Source organism: Chionomys nivalis, chromosome 10 (genome assembly GCF_950005125.1).
Source record: "Chionomys nivalis chromosome 10, mChiNiv1.1, whole genome shotgun sequence".
In the NCBI taxonomy this organism is placed as follows: Eukaryota; Metazoa; Chordata; class Mammalia; order Rodentia; family Cricetidae; genus Chionomys; species Chionomys nivalis.
Window position 1 is genome coordinate 10,805,320 of NC_080095.1, and position 27,223 is coordinate 10,832,542.

The window sequence follows — 27,223 nt, forward strand, 5'->3', positions numbered from 1 at the left end:
TAAACACTTATTAAATGTTCCCATTATGATAAAAATATAAATTTGGAGAAATAAAAGTGACCTAAGACAACATGAAGCCAGTCATGTGTTGCCTGATATTGAGGTGGGAAAGGGATATTAGGGGATACAAAGTGAACATAGGGAGAACTTCAGGACGCAAACGACTAAGTGCTGTAAATACAAATATGTATCCATAGCAACCAATGACAGGAAAACAGACAGAATAAAGAATGTATCATTTGCAAAATTCCTTGTGGCATATGACAGCACCTCTCAGAACAGATTAAAATTCAGAAAAGTTTCAAGTGATCCTATCAGGATTCACCTCAGTAAGAATCCATTTACAGCAGAGACAGAGGGACAGACAGAGCTAATATCTAAACACACAGCTGTGTGTGGAGTTTTTAAATTTCACATTGATCCTAAACAGACATGACAATGTGGAAACAACATTTTCCATGCATATGGTGAAAAGTGAACTAAATACAGTGTAGTGAAACTCTAACTAGGAAAATGTTTACAGAGAGCTACATTAATGCTTCATTTTCTATAACTCTCACCTGTGTATATGATGTCTTATATTTGGTCTGGGTCCTGCCTTCTGCCAGATCCAATTACACAGTCTGCTATGGCAGGAAGATATGCAAATAAAACTTCTTTGTGCCCATAAAAACTAGCCCTGCCCTGACCCTGCAGCTCTGGCACAGGAGACAAGCCCTGGATTCCCAAATCCTCCCATTCAGGGTTCAGTGCTGAACACAGGCCACTCACCATGGACTTAGGGCTTATACTCGTTTTCTCTGTCCTTATTTTAACAGGTAATTAATAAAGATGGGATGCTCTGTGTTGCGTGAACATGAGAAAGAGGAAAAAAGTGTTTTTTGTGTCAGTTTTCTAAGCATAATTCTTTGTGTTTACAGGTGTTCAATGTGAGGTGCAGTTGCTGGAGTCTGGTGGAGGCTTAGTGCAGCCTGGAAAGTCTCTGAAACTCTCCTGTGCAGCCTCTGGATTCACCTTCAATAATTATGAAATGAACTGGGTCCGACAGACTCCAGGGAAAGGGTTGGAGTGGGTTGCATACATTAGTACTGGTGGTGGTAGCACCTACTATCCCGACACTGTGAGGGCCGGTTCACAATCTCCAGAGACAACACCAAGAACACTCTGCATCTGGAAATGAGCAGTCTGAGGTCTGAGGACACAGCCATGTATTACTGTGCAAGAGACACAGTGAGTGAATGCTACTGTGAGCTCAGACACAAACCTCCCTGTGGGGAACACACGACCAGCATGGGGCGCTGAAATCACTTAGAAATCCAGGTCACAGAAGACCCTGCTCAGAGAAACATGGAAGACTGGACTTCTCTGTGTCTGCACTGCCTCTCCATATAACACTTAGGGATTTACTCTACAGGTATAGTGTATAATAATCCTTGTATGTACAAATGTTTATTCAAATTTCTGTTTCCTGTTGTGTTGTGTGTGTTTCTTTCTTACAGTGTTTCTCCCTATTTCCTTTTATCTCTCTGTCTACCTAAATCTGTCTCAGTCTTTCTCACTCTCCCTCTTTCTCTCTTACTACTCTTTGTATGTGTGTTTGTGTTTACATATGAAGCATTTCTCTAAAAAGCTGCACCACTTTTTTGAGACAAATTCTATCCGAGAACCTGGATCTCAATGACTGGATTATCTGATTTTTCCAGTGAGCCCCAGTAATTGTTCAGTCTCCACATTCCCTATATGGTATTCCTGGTTGGTTGCCACACACATTTTTCTTGTTATTGATTCTGAGTTCTGTGTTTAGAACCAAATGAAGGGTTCTTATGTGTCAAAATCTTGATTTTTCACAGCCCCATTATAGTTCCTTTGAAATACAGGATGTGCTTTTACCTGAACAAAACGCAGATCATCACACTGAGCTAACGTGATCCTTTCTTTTGACCTGCATCAGTTCCTGAAGAAGCCAAAGAAGATTGAAACCTTATATGACACAGGAAGCTCAGAACCACATGTGAGACTAGAGGACTCTGTGCCATCTGTTTGTCTCCATGAGCACTACACTACCCACACAGAAGTAAAAGCCCCTAATTAAAACAGTGTATTTTTTAAAAAGTTCTCATCCAATTCTGTGATTTAGCTCAAAGGTCTAGTTCTTGTGTAGTTTATATGAGACCTTGATTCGAATGGTAATTTTAAGTTTCAACAACAGTACTTATTGTTCAATATGAGAAGCCCCATCTCCTTCTCACTGGAGCCTCCAGTGGAGCATGACTGTCCTGGTGCTGCTCCTCTGCCTCATGACCTTTCCAACCTGGAAGTGTTTCAGGGTTTTAGGAGAGAGACCCAGGTACACCATGTATGGAATATATGACTGATGATGATGTTGCTTGTCCCCAGGTGTACTGTCCCAGGTCGAGGTAAAGGAGGCAGAACCTGACATGGTTCATCCATAACAGACCCAGACCCTGTCTCTCACCTGCACTGTCCCTGTGTTCTCATTAACCAGCTGTCATGTGCACTGGGTCCATCAGACTTCAAGATAGTGTCTGGAGTTAATGGAAATAATATGGTATAATGAAAACACTGATTATAATTCTGTTCTCAAATCCTAAGTCACCATCAGCAGGGACACCTCCTAGTGCCAAGTTTCCTTAAATCTGAACAGTCTGAAAACAGAAGGCACAGCCATATATTACTCTACCAGAGACACAGTGATGGAACTCTTGTGTGAACCTGCACAAAACCTTCCTCCAGAGACCTAGAGATGAGCAAGTGGTACTAAGAGCCAACAGGAACTCCCCAGCACTAGCAAAAATCATTTCAGAGTGTAGAATCCAAAGCAGTTGCATGAGCCCATGAAGGGATGTCTTCTCTGTTTCTTGGATTGCTATGTGCATCAAAGTCATGTTTCTCCTTGCACTAGTCTAGAATTTAGTCGGTACTAATGTTTAAAAATCTGAATATTTTTGAAGTCCTGTTTTCTACTGTAATATTTATTTTTCTATATAATTTGCAATCTCATCTGAACAAGATAGATAACATCACATAGGCAGACCTAGCTGTGCTGTGTGCACCAGGATCAATCATGAAGAGACTCAGGGATCATTGGGAGTGGGCTCCCTAGAATCACAACTGATTTCCTGTTAATTCTCCAGTTAGAACAGAATTTAGGGTTTCAGTAAGAGCCAACAGATCATGTAGGAATACCCTGGTATTTAACCTTGATTTCCTCCACCCCTCCATCATCCTCACATAAAACATGAACATCAATTTCATCATTGATCCTGGCTATGGTCTGGTACTCAGACCATGGAAGTAATGTAGCTAGAGATAGCAGCTGAGGTTCAGGAGCCTGTAGGATATTTCTAGCTAACCACTACTAAAGGTGTCCCTGAGCCTCATGTCCTTTCTGAGAATGCTGTCAAGTCAAAATGTGGTTTATAGATCTTAGAATCTATTCTGATCTTCTCAGATTTCTAGTGAGTAATCAAATTGGTTTTGGTTAAAATAAAATACCCTACCTCTACCAAGGTAATTAAAAACATTTTAAAAGTTTACAGGATTTTAATTTCATCATGTAGATATATTTCTCTCTCCATTGCTTCCTTCATAGACTTCTTACTTACATAGATTCACTTGCAAATAAGTTTTGTGGTTTCTGCAGAAATATCTGAGTCATTGATCCTTGATCTGAATATCAGATGCTGCTGTGGGACAATGGTCTCTATCCTGTCAATTATATTTTAAATACACACTTACTGGCCAGTAGCCAGGCAGGAAGTATAGACAGGACAACCATCAGGAAATAGAGGTGGGTCAATGAGAAAGGAGAATTCTGGGAAGAAGGAAGTCCTAGTCTGCAGTCATGACCCAGCCACAGAAGAAGCAAGATGTGACTGCCTTGACAAATAAGCAACTAAATGATGTGGCTAACATAGAAATGAAATGAATAATGGATTAATATATGTTATAAGAATTAATAAGATCTCTGAGATACGAGATCAATCAGTTTATAGTTAATGTAGATCTTTGTTTAAATTCCTTTGGGACTTAAAAACTGCAGGAACTTGGTAGGACATAAAATCTCAGACAACATAATGATGCTCAACATGTGGACAACTACATCCACATAAAGCCTGAGAGAGCTTGGGAGGTAATTCCAGATATAAAATAATAGAGTCAAGCATGGCTTATTGATAGCAGCACTTTCTCGAGTGGGCTCTGCTTTCTAGAGGCAAGCACTCTCATTGAAGAGAGGTTTCCTGTCTCAAATTTACCTGTAAAACCTTGCAGCTTTAAGAGATCCTGCCACAAAATACGTAAATGATTTTGAAGAAAAGCTCACTGCATGCTTTTTGTCTCTGGAGATTGTGAACCGGCCCTTCACAGTGTCGGGATAGCAGGAAAAAGCCACACAATGTTAAAATGCTGGCTTTCTGGTCCATACTGCTAGTGCTTACTCTGACTCTTTCAGACAGAAGGTCCAGCTACAGAGCATTTGACTATGGTTTCTGAGCACACTGCTGCAGTTTTCTTGCTGGCAAGGATCTTAAAATGCCATAGAGTTGTGGCATTAAACATGGCTACAGCCAGTACATATGCCATGAGGCTGGAATCTCAGAAAATTAAGGAATGATCTGGATCTAGCCATCAAAACCACAGCCTTAATCCTCTCCATATTACTTAGCAAACTGAAGACTCATGTGGTCAGAAAAAGAGCGTTATGCAGTAAAGAGAGATTCAAAGAGATAGAAAACCTCTAAATAACTTACAGTGTGTTTAAAAACATATGGAGGCTTGGGAGAGAAAAGAAAAAGGTTCAAGTCCCTAAAAAAAGAAAGAAAGACAGTAGTTGGGTGTGGTGGTACACACCTTTAATCTCCATGCCTGCAAGGCAGAGGCAGAGAGAGCTCTGTGAGTTCACAGTGTGGTAGCACACAACATTAATACCAGCACTGGAGAGGTAGAGACTTGCAGATATCTGAGTTCAAGGACAGCCTGGTCTTCAGAGGGAGTTCCAGGACAAAGATATGAAGAAACCCTGTCTCAAAAAGCCAAAAATTAAAAATAAAAGAAATACACTTTAAAATAAAGCCACATGCCCTTAACTCCCTGGTAATTCGGCAGGGGCTGTTCCCCTCTGCTACAGCCTCTCTCTGCCTAACCCATCCCAGCTTGCACCCAGGAACCTCCTCCCTTCTTCCTCCTTTCCACAGGGTCACAAGATTCACCAGCTCAGCAGGTTTGGGTGCTGGGACAGAGTACTGAGGGCAATGGTGCAGGTGGGAATTCCTTTCCTTCAATAGCCTGCCTTCAGCAAGTTAGGCCCTATGTCAGTGAGGTCCCAGGCCAGCAAGGAACCTGATCCTGTTCCATAAGATCCATAGGATAGCATTTGAAGGAAGAGATGGGCAGGCGCCAAGGCAAGAATTTCTACATTAATCTGAAAAACAACATGAAAACACCAGAACCCAGTGATCTTACAACAGAAGGTGGAAAAAAATTGACATTATGAAAGAGATAGAGTCTCTTAAACAGCATGTAAAAAACTCCCTTATAGAAATGGATGAGAAGTATAACAAAAAGTTTGAAGAAATGAATAAATAAGTAAAGGATACCCTGGGAAACCAAGAAGAAATAATCAAACAGGTAATGGAAACAGTTCAAGAATTGAAAACTGAAATGGGGGCAAGGAAGAAAACACAAACTGAGGGCTGGCTGGATATGGAAAATCTAGGTCAATGAACAGAGACTACAGAAGTAAGCATAGGCAATAGAATACAAGACATAGAAAAAGAATCTCAGATTCTGAAGACACCATAGAGAAAATACACGTACTGATCAAAGAAAACAGAAAATCAAACAAAATCTCATCACAAAACATTCAGGAAATCTGGGACACAATAAAAAGACCATACCTAAGAATAATAGGGGTAGAAGAAGGAGAAGTACAGCTCAATGGTCCAGAAAATATATTTAATGAAATTATAGAAGAAAATTTTCCCAACCTAAAGAAAGATATTCCTTTGAAGGTTCAAGAAGCATACAGAACACCGAATAGACTGCATCAAAAAAAAAATCTCCTCGCCATATAATAATCAAAGCACAAAACATACAGATTAAAGAAAGAATATTAAGAGCTGCAAAGGAAAAGGTCAAGTAACTTATAAAGGTAAACCCATCATATTTACACTGGACTTCTCTATGGAAACCATGAAAGCCAGAAGATCCTGGATAGAGGTACTGCAGAAACTAAGAGACCATGGATGCAAGCCCAGCCAAGCTATCATTCACTATCAATGGAGAAAACAAAATATTCCAGAATAAGAACAAATTTAAACAATACATAGCCACAAATCCAGCCTTACAGAAAGTAATAGAAGGAAAATCACAACCCAAGGAACCCAACATAGCCGACACAGCCTACAATAACTCAGACATCTAGCAACTCTTCACCAGCACAACTCAAAGAAGGGAAACACACAAACGCTACTACCAAAAAAAAAAAATAACAATAACTGGAGTAAACAAGCACTGCTCATTAATATCACTTAATATCAAGGGACTCAATTCACCTATAAAAAAAAACACAGGCTAAGAGATTAGATACGAAAACAGGATCCAACATTCTGCTGTTTACAAGGAACACATGTCAATCACAAAGACAGACAGCTACTCAGAGTAAAGGGTTGGGAAAATGTTTTTCAAGCAAATGGACCTAAGAAATAAGCAGGTTTGGCCATACTAATTTCTAACAAAGATGATTTCAAACTAAAATCAATCAGAAGAGATCAAGATGGTCATTTTATACTCATAACAGGAAAAATTCATCAGGATGAAGTCTCAATCCTGAATATCTATGCCCCTAATAAAAAAGCACCCACACATGTAAAAGAAACATTACTAGAATTCAAGGCAGACATAAAACCACACACACTAATAGTAGGAGACTTCAACACACCTCTCTCACCAATGGACAGGTCAATCAGACAGAAACCTAATAGTGAAATAAGAGAATTAATGGAGGTAATGAAGCAAATGGACTTAACAGATATCTATAGAACATTACACCCCAATACGAAGTAATATACCTTCTTCTTTGCAGCTCATGGAACCTTCTTGAAAATTGACCATATACTTGTAACAAAACAAATCTCCACAGATACAAAAAATATATTAGTCACCACCTGTGTCTTATCGGATCACCACAGATTAAAGTTAGAATTCAACAACAATGCTACCCCCAGAAAGTCGACAAACTCATGGAAACTGAACAGTCAACTACTGAAACACCCCTGGGTCAAGGAAGAAATAAAGAAAGAAATTAAGGTCTTCCTTGAATTTAATGAAAATAAAGAGACAACATACTTAGACCTATGGGACACTATGAAAGCAGTGCTAAGAGGAAAGTTCATAGCACTGTGTCCACTTAAAGAAAATGGAGAAAGCACACATTAGAGATTTAACAGCACACCTGAAAGCTCTAGAGGAAAAAGAAGCAGACTCACAAAGGAGGAGTAGAAGACTTGAAATAATCAAACTGAGGGCTGAAATCAACAAAATAGAAACACAGGAAACTATCCAAAGAATCAATGACACAAAAAGTTGGTTCTTGGAGAAAATCAACAAGATTGACAAACCCCTATACAAACTAATCAAATGACAGAGAGAGAACACATGAATTGATAAGATCAAAATGAAAAGCGGGACATAACCACAGTCATAGAGGAAATTCAGAGAAGCTTTAAATCTTACTACAAAAGCCTGTGTGCCACAAAACTGGAAAATGCAAAAGAAATGGATATTTTTTTAGATAAGTACCCTATACCAAAGTTAAACCAAGACCAGGTGAACAATCTAAATAGACCTGTTAGTAGCAAAGAATTAGAAACTGTTATAGGACATGCTCAACTTCCTTGGCGATCAGGGAAATGCAAATCAAGACAACTTTAAGATACCATCTTACACCTGTCAGAATGGCTAAAATAAAAAACACCAATGATAGCCTTTGCTGGAGAGGTTGTGGAGAAAGGGGTACACTCATCCATTGCTGGTGGGAATGCAAACGTGTGCAACCAATTTGGAAAACAGTATGGTGGTTTCTCAGGAATTTCGGGATCCACCTACCCCTGGACCCAGCAATACCACTCTTGGGAATATACCCAAGAAATGCCCTATCATACAACAAAAGTATATGCTCAACTATGTTCATAGCAGCATTGTTTGTAATAGCCAGAACCTGGAAACAACCTAGATGCCCTTCAATGGAAGAATGGATGAAGAAAATATGGAATATATACATATTAGAGTATTACTCAGCAGTAAAAAACGATGACTTCCTGAATTTTGCAGGCAAATAGAAACTGTTATAAAAAAGCTCCCTTCCAAAAGGCACAGGAACAGATGGTTTCAAAGCAGAATTCTCCAAGAACTTCCAAGAAGAGCTAATACCTATACTCCTTAATGTATTTCACAATATAGAAACAGAAGAGTCATTGCCATATTCCTTTTATGAAGCAACAGTTTCCCTGATACCAAAACCACACAAAGACCCAACCAAGAAAGAAAATTACAGGCCAATCTCACTCATGAACATCGATGCAAAAATTCTCAATAAAATACTGGCAAACCGAATCCAAGAACTTATTAAAAAAATTATCCATTATGATCAAGAAGGCTTCATCCCAGGGATGCAGGGCTGGTTCAACATATGCAAATAAATCAATGTAATCCATCATATAAATAAACTGAAAGAAAAAACCATATGATCATTTCATTAGATGCTGAAAAATCATTTAACAAAATTCAACATCCCATTTTGATAAAGGTCTTGGAGAGATTAGGGATAAAAGGGTCATACCTATATATAATAACAGCTATTTACAGCAAGCCGACAGCTAACATCAAATTAAATGGAGAGAAACTCAAAACCATCCCACAAAAATCAGGAACACGACAAGGCTGTCCACTCTCTCCATACCTCTTCAATATAGTGCTTGAAGTTCTAGCAATAACAATAAGACAACACAAGGGGATCAAGGGAATTCGAATTGAAAAGGAAGAAGTTAAACTTTTGTTATTTGCAGATGATATGATAGTATACATAAGCGACCCCAAAACCTCTACCAAAGAACTCCTACAGCTGATAAATATCTTTAGTAATGTGGCAGGATACAAGATCAACTCCAAAACATTACTTGCCCTCTTATACACTAAGGATGAGGATCCAGAGAAGGAAGTCAGAGAAGCATCACCATTCATGGTAGCCACAAATATCATAAAATATCTTGGAGTAACTCTGACCAAGGAAGTGAAAGATCTGTTTGACAAGAACTTTAAGACACTGAAGAAAGAAATTGAAGAGGACACCAGAAAATGGAAGGATCTCCCTTGCTCTTGGATTGGGAGGATCAACATAGAAAAATGGCAATGCTACCAAAAGCAATCTATATATTCAATGCAATCCCCATCAAAATCCCAACAAAATTATTTACAGACCTTAAGAGGACAATAATCAACTTTATATAGAAAAACAAAAAGCCAAAATAGACAAAACAATCTTGTACAATAAAGAAATGTCTGGAGGCATTACCATCCCTGACTTCAAACTCTATTTCAGAGATACAGTATTGAAAACAGCTTGGTATTGGTATAAAAACAGAGAAGTTGAGCAATGGAATTGAATAGAAGACCCAGATTTTAACCCCCAAACCTATGAACACTATTTTCAATAAATGAGCTAAAATTATACAATGGAAAAAAGAGAGCATCTTCAACAAATGGTGCTGGCATAACTGGATGTCAACCTGTAGAAGAACAAAAATAGATCCACATCTATCACCATGCACAGAACTCAAGTCCAAATGTATTAATGACCTCAATATCAGTCTGAACACACTGAACCTAATAGAAGAGAAAGTGGGAAATACTCTAAAACAAATAGGCACAGGAGACCACTTTCTCCATATAATCCCAGCAGCACAGACATTAAGGGAAACATTGAATAAATGGGACCTCCTAAAACTGAGAAGCTTTTGTAAAGCAAAGGACACTGTCACTAAGACAAAAAGGCAACCCACTGACTGGGAGATCTTCACCAACCCCTCAACAGACAAAGGTCTGATCTCCAAAATATATAAAGAACTCAAGAAACTAGACTTTAAAATGTTAATTAACCCAATTAAAAATTGGGGCACTGAACTGAACAGAGAATTCTCAACAGAATAATTTCAAATGGCCAAAAGACACTTAAGGTCATGCTCAACCTCCTTAGTGATCAGGGAAATGCAAATCAAAACAACTTTGAGATACCATCTTACACCTGTCAGAATGACTAAAATCAAAAACACCAATGATAGCCTTTGCTGGAGAGGATATGGAGTAAGGGGTACATTCATCCATTGCTGGTGGGACTGCAAACTTGTGCAACCACTTTGGAAATCAGTGTGGCTGTTTCTCAGGAAATTCGGGATCAACCTACCCTTTGACCCAGCAATACCACACTTGGGAATATACCCAAGAGATGCCCTATCATACTACAAAAGTATTTGTTCAACTATGTTCATATCAGCATTATTTGTAATAGACAGAACCTGGAAAAAACCTAGATGCCCTTCAATGGAAGAATGGATGATATGTTCATATAAGCATTATTTGTAATAGACAGAACCTGGAAAACACCTAGATGCCCTTCAGTGGAAGAATGGATGAAGAAAGTGTGGAATATATACATTTTAGAGTACTTCTCAGCGGTAAAAAACAATGACTTCTTGAATTTTGCATTCAAATGGATGGAAATAGAAAACACTATTCTGAGTGAGGTAACCCAGACCTGAAAAGATGAACATTGGATGTTCTCACTCATAATTGGTTTCTAACCATAAATAAAGGACATTGAGCCTATAATTCGTGATCCTAGAGAAGCTAAATAAGAAGGTGAACCCAAAGAAAAACATATAGTTATCCTCCTGGATATTGGAAGTAGACAAGATTGCCAGGCAAAAATTGGGAAATGGGAAGTGGGGTGGGATGGGTGAAAGGGGAGATGGGGAGAAAACAGTGAGAAGTTAGGATGGGGAGAGTTTGAGGGAATGGGATGGTTGGGATAAAGGAAGGGTGGATATTGGAGCAGGAAGTACATATCTTAATCAAGGGAGCAATTTTAAGGTTTGCAAGAGTCTTGACTCTAGAGGGGTTCCCAGGGTTCCAGCGATATGTCCCCAACTGGGTCCTTGGTCAGCTGAGGAGAGAGAGCCTGAAATGGCCCCATCCTATAGTCATATTAATGAATATCTTGCATATCACCGTAGAACCTTCATCTGGCAATGGATGGAGATAGAGACAGAGACCCACATTGGAGCAATGGACTGAGCTCCCAAGGTCCAAACACGGAGCAGGAGGAGGGAGAACATGATCAAGGAAGTAAGGACCTTAAGGGGTGCACCCACCCACTGAGATGGTAGGATGATCTTTTGGGAGCTCACCAAGGCCAGCTGGACTGGGACTGAAAAAACATGGGATAAAAACCGGACTCTCTGAACATGGTGGACAATGAGGGGTGCTGAGAAGCCAAGGACAATGGCACTGGGTTTTGATCCTACTACATGCACTGGCTTTGTGGGAGCCTAGCGTGTTTAGATGCTCACTTTCCTAGACCTGGATGGAGGGGGAGAGGACCTTGGACTGCCCACAGGGCAGGGAACCCTTACTGCTCTTTGGACTGGAAAGGGAGAGGGAGGGGAGTGGATATAGAGAGTTGGGGCAGGCGGGAGGAGGCAGAAATTTTTAATAAAAAAAAAGAAAGAAAGAAAAAGTCACATAAAGATAGAAAACACACAGATAATCTGGATACTGTATGTTATTATGCTCTCCTTGAATTGCTTGAATGCTGAGGAAGGAGCAACAGGTTATAAAAGATATTTGCTTATAAATGTTGAGCCAATCCAAGATAGGTATTTTGAAAATACCTTGAATTCAAAATTAAGTCAGATGGTATGTTACTTTGGAGAAGAGATTTTGCTTTTGTTTCCACAGGAAATGAGAGGCTGTGGATTAATTCTGAGTTAAGAAAAATCAAGTTTGATCAAGGCAGAGCACCTGATAAATCTCCAGTAGAAACAGATGGTCTGATGGTCCAAATGTCTGAATTCTACATCCAGAACAGATTCAAGATGCTGCCTGAGATGATCAAGCCTCATAGGATACTCCAGTCAGGACTTGATCATAACTCTAAATTTTCTTTAGGTCCCCATAAGATTATCAGCACTCCCAAACATCTGGAAGTATCCTGGAATACTATGCCCACATTCCCTCCAAAAAATGGATTATGGATATTTTCCTTAGTTTAACTAAAAGAGGGGGAAGTGGTGCAGGAGAATTGTCTGTATTCTGTCAATCATAATTTAAATAAACGCTGTTTGGCCAGTATCCAGGCAGGAAGTATAGGCAGAACAACCAGACAGGAAATAGAGGCAAGGCAATGAGTACAGGAGTATTCTGGGAAGGAGGAAGCTCTTCCTGCAGTCCTGTCCAGACACCAAAGAAGCAAGATGTGACCTACTCCACTGAAAAAGGTACTGAGCCATGTGGCTAACACAGATAAAAACAATGGGTTAATATAAAGTGTAAGAGTTAATAAGATGCCTAAGCTAAAGGGCCAATTAGTTTATAACTTAGGGAGACCTCTGTGTGATTTTCTTTGGAATTTACCATCTATGGGAACTGGGTAGGACAGTTACTCCTGACAAGCAGGCCCATCATGTTACACACAGTTACAAGATATAATCAGGAATAGGCTTTTCTCATATGCATAACACAATCCAATCCCATAGAGGTATTCCAGGTCTTTTAGCACAAGGTAATGAAGAAATTGATCAATTATTAATTAGAAGCACGTTGAAGGCCTCAGAATTCCATAAGAAACATCATGCCAATAGCAAATGTTTAAAGAGTTTTCTATTACATGGCAACAAACTAAGAAGATTATAGAGAGATGTCCTACTTGCTCTTTTTATAACTAAAGACCTCTTTCTGCAGTGACTAACTCAAAGGGTACCTAAAGGAATAAAATATGGCAGATGGATGTTTTCCACTTTTCAGAATTTGAAAAATTAAAATATACCACACCATTGACACCTACTGAGGTTTTCAGTGGGCAACTATTTTGAGCTCAGAAAAGTTTGATTCAGTAATCACACCTTTATTACAAGTTATGGACATTATGGTTATACCTGCACAAATAAAGACAGAAAATGGTCCAGAATATGTCTTTAAGAAAATGAAACTGTTTTTTGCTTATTATAATATAAACCCTATTACAAGTATACCACATAATCCTACAGGTCAGGCAATTGTAGAACGACTAAATTGAACTCTAAAGGATATGTTAAATAAACAGAAAGTGATAAAAAATACTCCCCCCAGGAATAGATTGCATGATGCTTTATTAATCTCTAATTTTCTTAACATTAATGAGAAAGGGACAACAGAAGCAGAGAGATGTTGAATATTAGAAAAGTCTTCTGAATTAAATCAGTCAGTTTATTTCATGGACGTGTTGACTTCACAATGGAAGCCAGGAGATGTGCTATGTTGGGGATGGGATTTTCCTCTTGTTTACACAGGAGAAGAAAAACTATAGATAGCGTCAAAATTAATAAATATTCAGTCTGAAAAATAGAAAACTCCTGAGAAAGAGAAATGACAGCTTATCCACAGTGGTGACAACAATACATGTGATAAGAAACCTTATAAGGTATGGGGCAGAGTTTTGCTCTTGTCTTTACAGGAAAATACACATCTTCAAAAATTCAAGAGACCCTGGATATTTGGATGCTAACAGAAGGAAAAATAACTATCCAATAAGGATCATCAAGAAAAAGTAATATGACTTGTTAGGACAGGTGATCAAACCATATACATTCTGGCTTTGAAGTTGGACAATGGCTCTGTCCTTCTCTAAATCCAAGTAAGTTCATAAAAAAATTTTACCTTTCTTCATACCTATTTTTGTCTTTATTGTACATTTCATTGACTATATATGTCTGTATATGTCTATATAAGGATTGTTTAATTTTTCCACAATGAGCAATGAATTTTACTGCACTTATATTTGAAGTTTCCAGGAAGAAGATTGGGCCCCACAAAAACTCCATCTGGTTGATATGACATCATAATGCTATAGCGCTATAACTAAGATCTGTTTTAAGTATCAGCTACTCAAGATGATTCCAACTTGGTTAGCTAAAATGGTGTAATTTTTTACAACGTGCAGCCCAGAACTCCAAATAGGAACTTCAGAAAACCCTACCAAATACTAAGAGACTATTTCTTATTATACAAGACAGTAGTCTTGGAAATTAACCATCATTTTACTTTCACAGGATCTCATTAAAAGTACATCACCTACATGACTGCTGGAAGTAATTCTAGAAGATGACATCTGCTCTCCCAACAAAGTTTGTCTCCAGGGTTAGGGACATCATTCAGGGGTTGATTATAATTGGTATAGGGTTGGGGCTTGAGGGAAACATTTTGTAGGCTAAGGGATCTCTTTGAAAAAAAAAGGGAAAATTGGATGGGATAATAGATTAGTTTGAGCTTACTCACACTAATAATACTAATGAGTAATAGAGTGAATACTTGTGAGCTATTATTTATACTCAAATTACATTGGTATATATTCTTGCATATTGATACAAACTTAAATTATATTGAATATGTGCCTATTTTCACCTACAATATTTATATATCTAGGAAAAGTTACTTTGTCATATTGTATGCATTCATGCTTCTACCTCTGCTTAAAACATTTTTATATATTTATACAATTTTAGGATACATATATCATATTACAATGTACATTTCTACCTCCGGTCAAGAACTTTTATAAATTGCTTATATTTTGAGGTTATTGTCCTCATTTGTTGCACTGTTGTTTATTGTATAATATTCTAATATGAAGTCGTAGTCTTTAAGTTATATAGGTATTATAGATCAGTAGTTATCTATGTTTGTCATACTTATAGTTAGATTAATCAGGTTCTTTAGATACATAGAGATTTTATTCTGCATAGACAGGTAATATTCAACCACTTCAAGAACTGTAGAATATGGCATTTAAACAACTTAGGGTTCTGTTGAAGTGAGATACAATTGCTCCTGGCAGCACCAATTTATTCCCCAAAAGAATGTTGAGCATGGAAGACACGCCACTTGGAGCTTGTTTTCTTCTTGGCAAAACTGGCCTTTGTGCAAGGAACTGCTTATGTTTCCACCACTGACAAAATGCACGATGTCTGGACAGGACAAGCAGGATACAAGAAAAAAGACTGTCAATTTTTGGCAATACAGGGTAAGAAGGTTTTGAATTTTTTCTTGCCTCAGAAAATGGTCTGTCAGTTATTCTAGGCCTTAGCCAAAGTTGGTTGTCAAGGTAACCAGCTGTTTTTGGCATTTGTTGCACATTTTGAAAGTTACTTAATTACACTTCCTGCCCATTCCAGTATTATTATATTCATTCTCAGATCTTCAATTGTGTTGAAGACTAGATAGTTTTGGTGACTTTCCTCTCATGACTTGGTCAAGTTATTTATTATACAAGACTAAAACTCATCAGGATAGGATAATTATTGAAACATTTATCACATGTTTGTGGCTTGATATATTTGTTCCTACTGTATGTAATTTTGTATTAGGCTTAGAACTCTCTTTTGTAAACAAAACAGGGAGGTGTGTAAAAATTTCTACCAACAGTAGCCTTTATCTTACCAGGCCACTTGGGTTTGATCTCTTATACTATTTATGCCAATGTAAAGTGTGTCAGCCCTCTTTTCTGGCTGGAGAATTCATGTTCCTATCACAGTAAAGGAGTTTTACTTAGAGGCAGGTGTGATCCTAACCATAATCCCCCTTTGTTTAGGAGACAAAGGAACAGACAGAACTAATATCTATAAACTCAGATGTGTGTGGAACTTTTCTATTTCACATTGATCCTAAAGAGACATGACAGTGTGGAAACACAACATTTCCATGAATATGGTGAAAAGAGAACTAAAATAAAGTGTGGTGAATCCCTAACAATGAAAATATATACAAAGACCTATATTAATGCTTCAATTTCTATAACTGTCATCAGTGAGTATAATGTCTTATAATTGCTCTATGTACTGCCTTCTGCCCAGGTCCAAATACAGAGCCTGTTATGTCAAAAATACATGCAAATAAGTTTTCTTTTGTGCCCATAAAAACCAGCCCTGACCTAACCCTTCAGCTCTGGCAAAGGAGACCAGCCAGAGTTCAGCATTGAACACACGATACTCACCATGGATTTAGGGCTCATATTGGTTTCCTTTTTCCTTATTTTTAAAGGTAATTCATAAATATTAGATGCTGTGTGTTGTGTGGACATGAGAAAGAGAAAAAATGTATTCTGTGTCAGTTTTCTAACCAGAATTCTTTATGTTTACAGGTGGACAGTGTGACATACAATTGCTGGAGTCTGGTGGAGGCTTAGTGCAGCCGGGAAAGTCCCTGAAACTCTCCTGTGAAGCCTCTGGATTCACCTTCAGTAACTACTGGGTGACTTGGGTCCGCCAGGCTCCAGGGAAGGGGCTGGAGTGGATCGCATACATTCATCCAAATGGTGGTGCCACTGTCTATACTGACGCTGTGAAGGGCAGGTTCACAGTTTCCAGAGACAATGCCAAGAACACTCTGCACCTGGAAATGAACAGTCTGAGGTCTGAAGACACAGCCATGTATTACTGTGCAAGAGACAAAACACAGTGAGTGAATGCTACTGTGAGCTCAGACAAAAACAACCCTGGGGGGAATCCAGGACCAGCAGGGGGCGCTGAGAGTACTTAGAGATCTGGGTCACAGAAGAGCCTGCTTACAGAAGCATGGAAGACTGAACTTCTCTGTGTCTATACTACCTCTCCTTATCACACTTAGAGATTTGCTCTACAGGTATGATGTGTAGTAATGCTTGAATGTCCAAATGATTATTCAAATTTCTGTTTCCAATTGTGTGTTTATTTATTATAGTGTTTCTCCTTGTTTCCCTTTATCTCTCTCTGTCTCCCTATTTCTGTCCATGTCTCACTCTATTTCACTCTCTCTCTCTCCCTCTTTCTTTCTCTTAATCTTTCTTTCTCATTCCTTTCCCTGTATGTCTGTGTGTGAGTGTGTGTGTGTGTGTGTGTGTGTGTGCTGACATATGATGTATTTCTTTAACAATCTGTACCATTTGTTTTGAGATAAATTCTCTCACTGGACCTGGATCTCAACGACTGGATAGTGTGGTTTTCCACTGATTTCCAATGATGGCTTTGTTTCCACAATCCATATATGGTATAACTGGTTGACAGTCACACCCATTTCTTTCTTTAATTAAGGATTTTGATTTCTGTGTTCAGAAACCACTGTGTGTGGCAAAACATTGTTTTCACAGTCTTATTATAGTTACTTTTAAACTGAGGATGTACTTTTATCTGAACTAAATGCAGATCATCACACAGAGTAAAATGATCCTGTATAGTGATCAGCATCAGTTCCTGAAAAATCCAAAGAATGAGGTAAACCCTAGAAGAGGCAGGCAGCTCAGAACCACATGTAAGTCTAGAGGACCCTGTGCCATCTGTTTGTCTCCATGAGCACTACACTACCTACAAAGCAGCATATACCCCCAATTAAACCAGTATATTTTTTTAAAAAAAGTTCTCATCCAATGCTGTGATTTAGCTCAATGATTTAGTTTCTATTTAGTTTATATGAGACCCTGATTCAAATGGTAATATTTCAAAATATATTTCTCATTTTGATTAATAAATACTGCGTTTGAAACATCACTACTCTCTGTTAAACGTTATAACATGGTTTCAGTCATCAAAGAGAACAGTTTATTTTTTTCTTCCCAAGAAAAACTCCTTTCTTCCACTTCTCTAAGTTTTGAGTCAGGAAGTTAATAGATAGCACTGGGAACACAGGGTTGAGAGACAATGTCTTCATGAACACACAGTGTTCTGCCCTCCATCTTCTGATTGGGATGCTTCACCTTGACCAGTGCATGTGGACAGAAGAGGTTGCATAAAGCTGAAATTTTTTATAACCAGAGAAATGCATCTTAAGCCCAAAAGAATTAGTTGCCTGTAACTAATGATATGAGTGCCATTTACCCAAGGAAAGAATGAGACCAAGTGTTATTGGAATGGAGGGAAAAAAACCATCAGTGCTGTGGAAATGGGAATGTGGTTATACTGAAACATTATAAGAACTGGGGGGAAACTCATAGAATTCCACAAGATGATGTGACCCTGCAATCTCACTTCTTGATGAGCAGAAAAAGAAGACGAGTTGGTGTAGGAAATCAGGAAAGGAGGGTGGAGAGAACAAAAGAGACGTTGGTGTTGAGAGGCCAGAAGGGTCAAATGAATGAGAGAAAGAGGAGAAAGTGTAATAGGATGAATCAATGTAATCATAGTGCATTATAAATGAGAGTTCTGATTTGTTTTTAAGCAGAATGAATAACAATAGGTGGAAAAAGAATATTTTCAGATATTATATGAAGTTAATACACATATATCTATGTGCCCTTGTAAGTGTGTTTTTGGAAACGATTGTCTCTGATGTTGTATATCTGTCTGTGTATATATGTCTGAGTGTTATGTGCTTGCTTCAGTGATGCAAACTTTCTCATCATCTATAAATAGTTTACATTACAGAGGAGACCACAGCATCATCTGAATCAGAAACCTGCTCTGAGGTCAGGTGAGCAGCAAGGCTGGGATTCAAGGTTTGACTTCAGGCTCAGGGCCTCCCTTACCCTGAGCAAGCTTCTGAAGACGTTCCAGTTCCCATTCTTCCTTAAGATCCTAGTAATTCCCAAAGCATAAAAGGCAGAGAACATAGCACAACTGGACCTGATTTCCTCGTTAAGATGTGTGACAGACACTGTTACTCATATGTGCAGTATGCTCTTATTTTTCTTTTCATTCACGTGTGTAGTGTTGAACATGAGTAGTGAGATTACAGCCCATGCTGTGGTTCAACTACACAGTAGCTTTGAAAAGATCATGGAGTTCAGAATCAGAATAGGAGTCACCAGCTGAGGGTGCAGTTCCCATACTTCTTCTTCTTCTCTTCCTTCTGTTTTCTTTGTTTGTTTTGATTTATCCTCAACTCCCCAACATTCTCAAATCTATGCTCAGTAAATTGATTATTTCTGTTTGTTTGTTTTGTTTTTGTGTATTTGAGATAGGGTTTCTCTTTAGCTTTGTAGCCTGTCCTGGAACTAGCTCTTGCACATCACACTGGCTTCAAACTCACAGAAATCTGCCTGCCTCTTCCCCCCAAGTGCTGGGATTAAAGGCATGTGCCACCACTGCCTGGCAGTAAATTGATCCTTTACAGAATCAGTTATAATGGCTGAGTGTCATGAAAGAAGAACTTGTAGTTCCTGCTGTTTATTTTAGTCGTGCATCAATGCAGTCATCAAAAATTATTTTCTGTAGAAAACTGTGATGTTTTAAAAGATTGAGCTAGGCTTGTAGCTCTGTGGTAGAGTGCTTTGTCACTGTGTGAAAGATCTTAAGTTTAAGAACCAAATTCACTTAAATAGGAATCAAGCACACAGAAAAATATAATGTCTTGCTTTCATAGTCTTAAATGAGACACTCTCGTGGCTGGAAATTGAATGGAAGTTCCCAGAGTAGGAAGTGCAGTTGAGAGGTTGTGGAGAAAGAACAAGTCTACAGGAGTTCATCTCTTGGGTTCCATAGCAAGCAGTTCATCCAAGGTCTGCAACATCTATGACACAGTTCTAAATAATACAGAGCATGGATCCCATGAAGCATCAGGATAATGTTTGGATGGCTGGACATGCTAATTGGCTATACTGTGTATGCATAGTACATGGTTTTCACATGTGTCTGGGGGCTAGAGTTGAATTTGAGTATGTTTGCCAGTTGATTTCTATCTTATTTTTGAGAAAGAATTTCACAGTTAACCTGGAACACAAATATGCAGATAGAACTTTTGAATGGCAAAACACCTCCAGTCACAACGCCCCCAAGTGATTGGAATATAGGATAAACAATAACACCCAGCTTCTAAGCAAAGTGTTGTGAGTCAAGCTAAGATACTAATACTGGGAGGCAGGCATCTTACCACTCAGCCAACTCTTGAGCCCTGAATTTTATACCTTTAAAAATGAATTTTAATATGTAAATGAAAATATGTGTATAATTATTTTTAATTAGTGTTTTTAATATTAATAGCTTCTACAGAGAAAATTTTTGCCAATTATTGATTTTTTTGTCATTAACTGTTTATATAGAAATGAATGCCTCATATCCAAAACTTTATATGTCCTCATAAATGACCCTTAAAACTCTGACTTTTTATTAAATTTTGGAATTGGGGAGATGGGCAGGATTGGCAAAAGAAGAGAGAAAAGAAATAATTACCAGAATATATTCTATTGAAATTTTTCAAGAAAATTAATTCATTAATTATCAACAACACTGCATTTGGGCATGGGGAAACATATTCTGAATGCATTCGATAGGAGACAGAAACAAAACTGTCTCTCATAGCTCCGTCTGTAAAGAAAGTCCAGGCCACCCAGACGACCCTGTCTAAAAAGAAAAAGGTCATTCTTTCTATCTGTATATGGGAGACTATTTCTGTGGGTGTGTAGGATGGGTATGGACCTGTATCTGGAAGAGGGACTCTCATTCTCTCTGTATGTGTCTCTGTCTGTGTATGTTGGAATGTGTGACTGTATCTGGAAGGGTGACTCTGAGTTTGGCTGAGGATGAAGTTGGACAGCCTGTCATGTCCCTCTCTTCCCTAATTTCATGAGAAGAATTTTCAATTGTCCTACCTTGTGATCTATTAGTGTGATCAACACCATGAACAAAAACAATATGGAAGAAAGGGTTTCTGTAATGTTAACTCTCACAGTCCATCATGAGGAAAATCAGGACATTAAATCAGGATAGAAACCTGAAGGCAGGAACTGAATTAAAAACAATGAACTCTGTTTACCAGCTTGCTTTCTGTGGTTGTTCAGCCTGCTTTCTTTCTTTCTTTTTTTTTTTTTTTTTGGTTTTTCGAGTGCTTTCTTTTTTTTTATCTTTACATGTTAATTTATTTTTGAAATAATTCCAAATCCATATACAATTTTCAGCGTCAAGAGGAACTCCCTTATTTCTCTATCAGATCCAACTAGGTTTTCTCATTTGTTAATACTTTACTATGCTTGTCCATCATAATACACACTAATTATTACAAATATTTTCACATATGTTTCTTAATTTCTGTTATTATAGCCAGATAAACATAATGCAAAATATTATATATGCATTCAGTGTATTAGATACCAAGTATCATGGAGTTACATAATTTATGGGAGAGAATTTCTTTTTTTTTTTTTTTTTTTTTTTGGTTTTTCAAGACAGGGTTTCTCTGTGGCTTTGGAGCCTGTCCTGGAACTAGCTCTGTAGACCAGGCTGGTCTCGAACTCACAGAGATCCGCCTGCCTCTGCCTCCCAAGTGCTGGGATTAAAGGCGTGCGCCACCACCGCCCGGCTGGGAGAGAATTTCTTGACTGGGGGAGGGGGAGGGAAATGGGAGGCGGTGGCGGGAAGGAGGCAGAAATCTTTAATAATTAAATAAATAAATAAAATAAAATAAAATTCAATAACAGACTTGAAAAAAAAAGAATACCGGTTAGAAGAACCAGGGCATAGATCAACAGAAATGCATGCTTACAGGTTCTACAGAGTGGGAGCTGTGGATTCAAGTGCCAAGGGCAGAAGAGCCAGAGTGTGGGGGATCTGGCTTGTGGGTTATCAGTGTTTTAGAAGATGACTTAAAAGCCAGGGAGGAAACTCTATGGTAAGGGGAAACTAAGTGGAAAGCAAGCCTGCTAAACAAAACCGAGTTCACATCAGTGTGAACTTCCAGAATGGCAAAGCCAAAGAGTATGGAGCCTGGAAATCCCCCTGAGCTAATAGTGTTGTCTTAGCATGCAGTCAGTCCTGGATTTGATCCCCAAAAAACATAAACCAGGTATGGTGGTGAATCCAATACCAGCACTACAGAGAGAAGCAGGGAAATCAGAAATCTAAGGTCATACATAGCAACATAAGGAGTCTGAAGCCAGTGTGACTACATGAGACCCTGTAGAAGAAGGAATGATGGGGAAAGAAGAAAGAGCACAGTGGTGGAGGGCCCTAGGGGATGAGCAAGGAAGAGTCTGATGCTCCTGGAGCAGAAGGGGGCATTATCCCATTATCCTACAGGCACCAAGGACTGCCTGCTTGAGCCTGCCAGGCATTTCACTTTCCTCTAGGCCCTTGCTTATCCCCCAGTCACTGAGTGGAAGAAAGCAGTATCAAACCGGGACTGTCAAGGTATCAATGAGCTTAGTGATGCCAAGCAATTAATATAGTTAATGAGGGGAATTTGATTTGAATTGATATCTGGCAGGGCAAGATCTAAAAAGATTTGTATATTTGTAATTAAATACTGGCTATCATTGAGCTCTAAAAAAAAAACCTTGGGTTCTTTTATTTATGATTCATATAGGCTTATAGGGGTGAGGGGTTTGCTTAGAGAATAAAGGTTGTAACCTATTCTGTCTGCTGAGACAGTGACTTTAATTACATTTAATTCCCATCCTCTTTGTATGTTACTTGATCCACCCATTTGTTTAGAAACATATTGATAAATACAGCCCCGGCTTAACCCTGTGCCCTTCAGCCCTTCTGGAATTACAACCAGGCTTCAGTGAATTGCCATGTTTATATGTCAGACATCGTCAGTAGTGAGAAATACTGAGTTTCTTTCTAGATAACAGATATATTTTTTTCTTCTAGAGAAAAGTACATATTCCATGAAAAAATAACTTTTACAAAATGTTTTCAAGATGTTGGCAAAGATTCAAATTATAAGTCACAGCTTAGAAAATAAGTGTATCCACACTTCTCACAAACATATTTCATGAATATTTGAAAATGTTTCAGCAAGTATTTTTGTGTAGATATTTGTTTTAGCAAGTATTTATCAAAATGTATTTTTATTATATTAATAAATCTATACATCTGAGAAATACAAAAAAGGTGGTATCTTAATGCCTTCAAAGACATTTTATCCTTATTGTATGTTTTAGTAGTTTGCTTGTTAATGACATAGAAGTGCCTATTCTCACTGGTCAGTGTAGCAAAAAGTAGCATTCTAAATCTTCTAACTAGTTTAAAAATCATATTATAAAGAATAATCAGCAATGAGCAACAGATATTTTAAAAGAAATTCTCTCCCATAAATTATGTAACTCCAGCCTTCTTTCTTATACAAACCGGGAACACCTTCTCATGGACGGCATCTTCAACATCAGCATGAAGCCCTCCCTCATCATTCAATAAACAAAAATATGGATCCCACAGTCTTTCCTGAAGACCAAAATGATAGAGGCATATTTTACAGCTGAGGTTCTTTTATCCCTGATAGTTCTATTTTGTATTATGTTGATGAAATTCTTAGCACAAAACAAATGGACAGACTGGTGTTGTCCTGATAACATAGTCCATTAAATGAGTGACATTTGTTTACCACATAAGGAAAAAAATAACTAATGAAATACTTAAGAATAAGGATCCCCCTCTCAAATAAAATTATAAATAAAGTGTGACTTTATCATGAACTCATTCCTTTTACAAATGACTTTGCTTTAGTGACTTCCTTCTAGACAGATTCACAGAAAACAGGAAGTTTAGGGATCAAGAGAATACAGAATACAGATACAAACTATATCTGCAGTAACCAAAGTAAAAAAATACCTGAATAAATCAACCTATACCAAGTACCCAAATGTAGTATCAGAAATGTTTCTTTAATTTTGTGATACTCCTACCCCAATTTTTGTAATCACAATGAGAATAACAGACAAACCCAAGATGAGATATGCTAAACATGTTTGAAAAATATTCTTCTAACTTTCTGAACATCAGGAATGAGGAGAACACAGCACTCATAGCGTATGTTCCCCATCAATATTTGCAAGGATGAGTGTCTCACCTATGTTAAGGTCTAGCTCCATCACTGCCACTCACAGTAAACAGATTATTCACAACAAAATGATGGACATAACATATGAGGTACAAATGCATAGGAAATGGTGAATGTTCCTCAGGGTCTGACAATGCATGTATATTACAGCTCCTCATTTCCCTTCCATGGTGATTTACATTACCAAGACATGGGAGAAAGCCCTGCAGTCCCTTGTCCTCTATGGTTATCCTCTCCAGAAGACAAACAGTTCCCACTGGTAAAGTATGCCCTCATTCCCTGTCTTGTCATCGCTCTGCCTCTTATTACTTCAGATCACATAACAATCAAGCCTGGCTGGATGCTACTTCTTTTCATGAGGTGGTATGAACTGTTGGTTTTCTCATCCCTCAACAATGCAATAATCATAAAACCTGGGTTCTTATGTGCTACAACCTGAGAATAGGGAAAGTGAGACATAAAAATACAAAGAGAAAAGAAGACTGCTGTAAATAAAGATGTTCAAGGACAAGTTCCCAGGTATGGTGTTCCTAATTAGGAAGGTAAATAGTCTCAGCCCAATAAGATCAGATCCAAGTCAGTCACTTGAGTTTTATTTTAGATGAATATATGAGATCACATGTACTAAATATTAGTAATCACAAGTTATCTTATAGATGAGGGATAAGTATAAGTTGTCTCTTATACTTATATAAGTATAAGAGACACCAAAATAATAAATTTTAAGTTTTCATAAGTATGATTTCTGACCACCATGAGCCCAAATTTCATCCTAAATCCACTTTGTGAATTTTCAGAGACATTCAAATGCATAGAGTAGTGATATCCTGTTTTGCTATCATTGATTGAATGTGGACTCACCCTAAACATTTTCATCTTTTGCCTGGCAGGTCTGCACAGTGTGACACAAAATATTTCTTGTTTGTCAAGGATTAGAAATCCAGACAGAACCAAGAAAATGTTCCTGAGTATCTGTTCCCATTTCTACTAAGAAGCAGAAAGCAAATGTCAGTCACTTGAGGGAAAGGGAGACTTCCTGTGTTTCATACTATACTCTTAGGAACTTTACCAATGCAAAGCAGACCTCAGGCTCAGGATAAAAGCCTGGTGTTTCCTTTTCTCATCTCAGGAACCTCCCTCAATGAAAAAAAAAGCCCTCCTGCTCAGGCTAAAACCCAGGACTAGCTGAGAAGCCCCATCTCTTTCTCACTGGAGCCTCCAGCAGAGCATGACTGTCCTGGTGCTGCTCCTCTGCCTCGTGAATTTTCCAACCTGTAAGTGTTTCAAGGTTTCAAGTGAGACCCAAGTACATCATGTATGGAATTTATGACTGATGATGATGTTGCTTTTTCCCAGGTGCACTGTCCCAGGTCCAGGTGAAGGAGATAGGACCTGACTTGGTGCAGCCATCACAGACCCAGACCCTGTCTCTCACCTGCACTGTCTCTATGTTCTCATTAACCCGTTGCCATATACATTGGGTCTACCAGCCTCCAGGAAGGTGTCTGGAGTTAAAGGGACTTGTATGGTATAATGAAAGCACTGCTTATAATACAGTTCTCAAACCAGCAGGTATACATCCAGGAGTCAAGTTTTCTTAAAACTTACTCTAGTAGTGTGTAGATGTAATGGAACTCCAGTGTGAACCTGTACAAAATCTTTCTACAGAGACCTCTAGCCAGCAGGCAATACTAAGGGTCAATAGAGTCTCGCCAGCACTAGCACATGTTATTACACAATGCTGAATCAGTGTAGGTGCACAAGCCCATGAAGGGTTGGTTTCTTGGTTTCTTGGCTTGCTCTATGTATCAAAGACATTTTTCCCATTGTAATCTTTCAGAAACTAGTCTGTACTAATTTTAATGCATCTGAATATTTTGAAGCCTTGTTTTCCACTGTAATATTTATTTTTCTACACAGTTTGCAATCTCATCTGATAGAAAGGATAGGGCAGACATGGCTATGTTGTGGGTACCAGGATCAATGTTGAAGTAACACAGGGATCACTGGGAGTGGGGTCCCTATATTCACAACAGAGTTTCAGTTAATTCTGAACTTAGAGCAGAATTTAGGATTTTGGTAAGAGCCAACAGATCATGCAGGAATACTCTGGTAGGACCTATAAACCATGACCTATAAACCATTAACCGTGATTTCATTCATCTCTCTATAATCCTAACGGGAAACATGAACAACAGTTTCATTATTGATCCTGGCTATACTCTAGTTCTTATACCTTGGAACTAAGGCAGTTAGAGACAGCAGCTGAGCTTCAGGAGCCTGCAGGATGTTCTTGGTTAACACACTGCTTAAGATGTCTCTGAGCCTCATATCTCTTTCTGAAAATGCTGTCAAATCACATAGTAATTTGTAGGTCTTAGTATCTATTCTGGTCTTCTCGTGTTCCTGGTATATAATCAATTTGTTTTGGGCTAAAATAAAATACCCTACCTATACTGAAGTATTTAAACACATTTTTAAAGTTTACAGGATTTTAATTTTATCATGTAGATACATTTCTCTCTCCATTCTTTCCTCCACAGAGTTCTTACTTGCAGTGATTCTCTTGCAAATAAGTTTTGTGGTCTCTGCAGTGATATCTGAGTCACAGATCGTTGTGGCACCTGTAGGATTCAGGGAAAGGCTTGTGTGTTATGAGCTATCCTCCATCACATTCTTGGAACCTTCTTATTGATCTCACTGGAGAAGACCAAGTGGCTATTCAAAGCAAAGAGATAACATTTGTCAACTCAAATGTGATGAAACTAAGGATCTGTTGTTTCTTCATATTGACATGGAGTTCTAAAGCATAGCACTCCTCTCATTCTCTGGGTCTTACATGTTCTCCACCCTCTCTACTGAGGTATCCTTTTGACATGGAGGAAGTGACATAGATGCCCACTAGACTGGAACACATTCACTGCAATTTGAAAAGTTATGTGCCTCAAGATTAAGCATTACTCCACTGCAAAAGAAGCTTATCCAACAAAGGCTGAGATCAGCACTATGTGTTTAACCATAATTATTTAGAATATATTTACCACTATGTCCAGTTACTAAAACAACTGTAATAGATTCTTCTCTAAGAACCATGACCTCCTGAAGCCTGAAGGTTTAGAGCATCAGCCACAAATTCCTTCATGTAGATTAG

At 38.4% G+C, this 27,223-nt stretch overlaps 1 gene segment (V, D, J or C); it reads left to right on the forward strand.

Moving 5' to 3' along the window:
* The first annotated feature begins 772 nt into the window (after positions 1 to 772).
* Positions 773 to 16,788, forward strand: LOC130882821 (Ig heavy chain V region 345-like). The segment is given in 3 exon segments: positions 773 to 818; positions 921 to 1,246; positions 16,469 to 16,788. Coding segments are annotated over 3 exon segments (692 nt in total).
* The last annotated feature ends 10,435 nt before the right edge of the window (positions 16,789 to 27,223 follow it).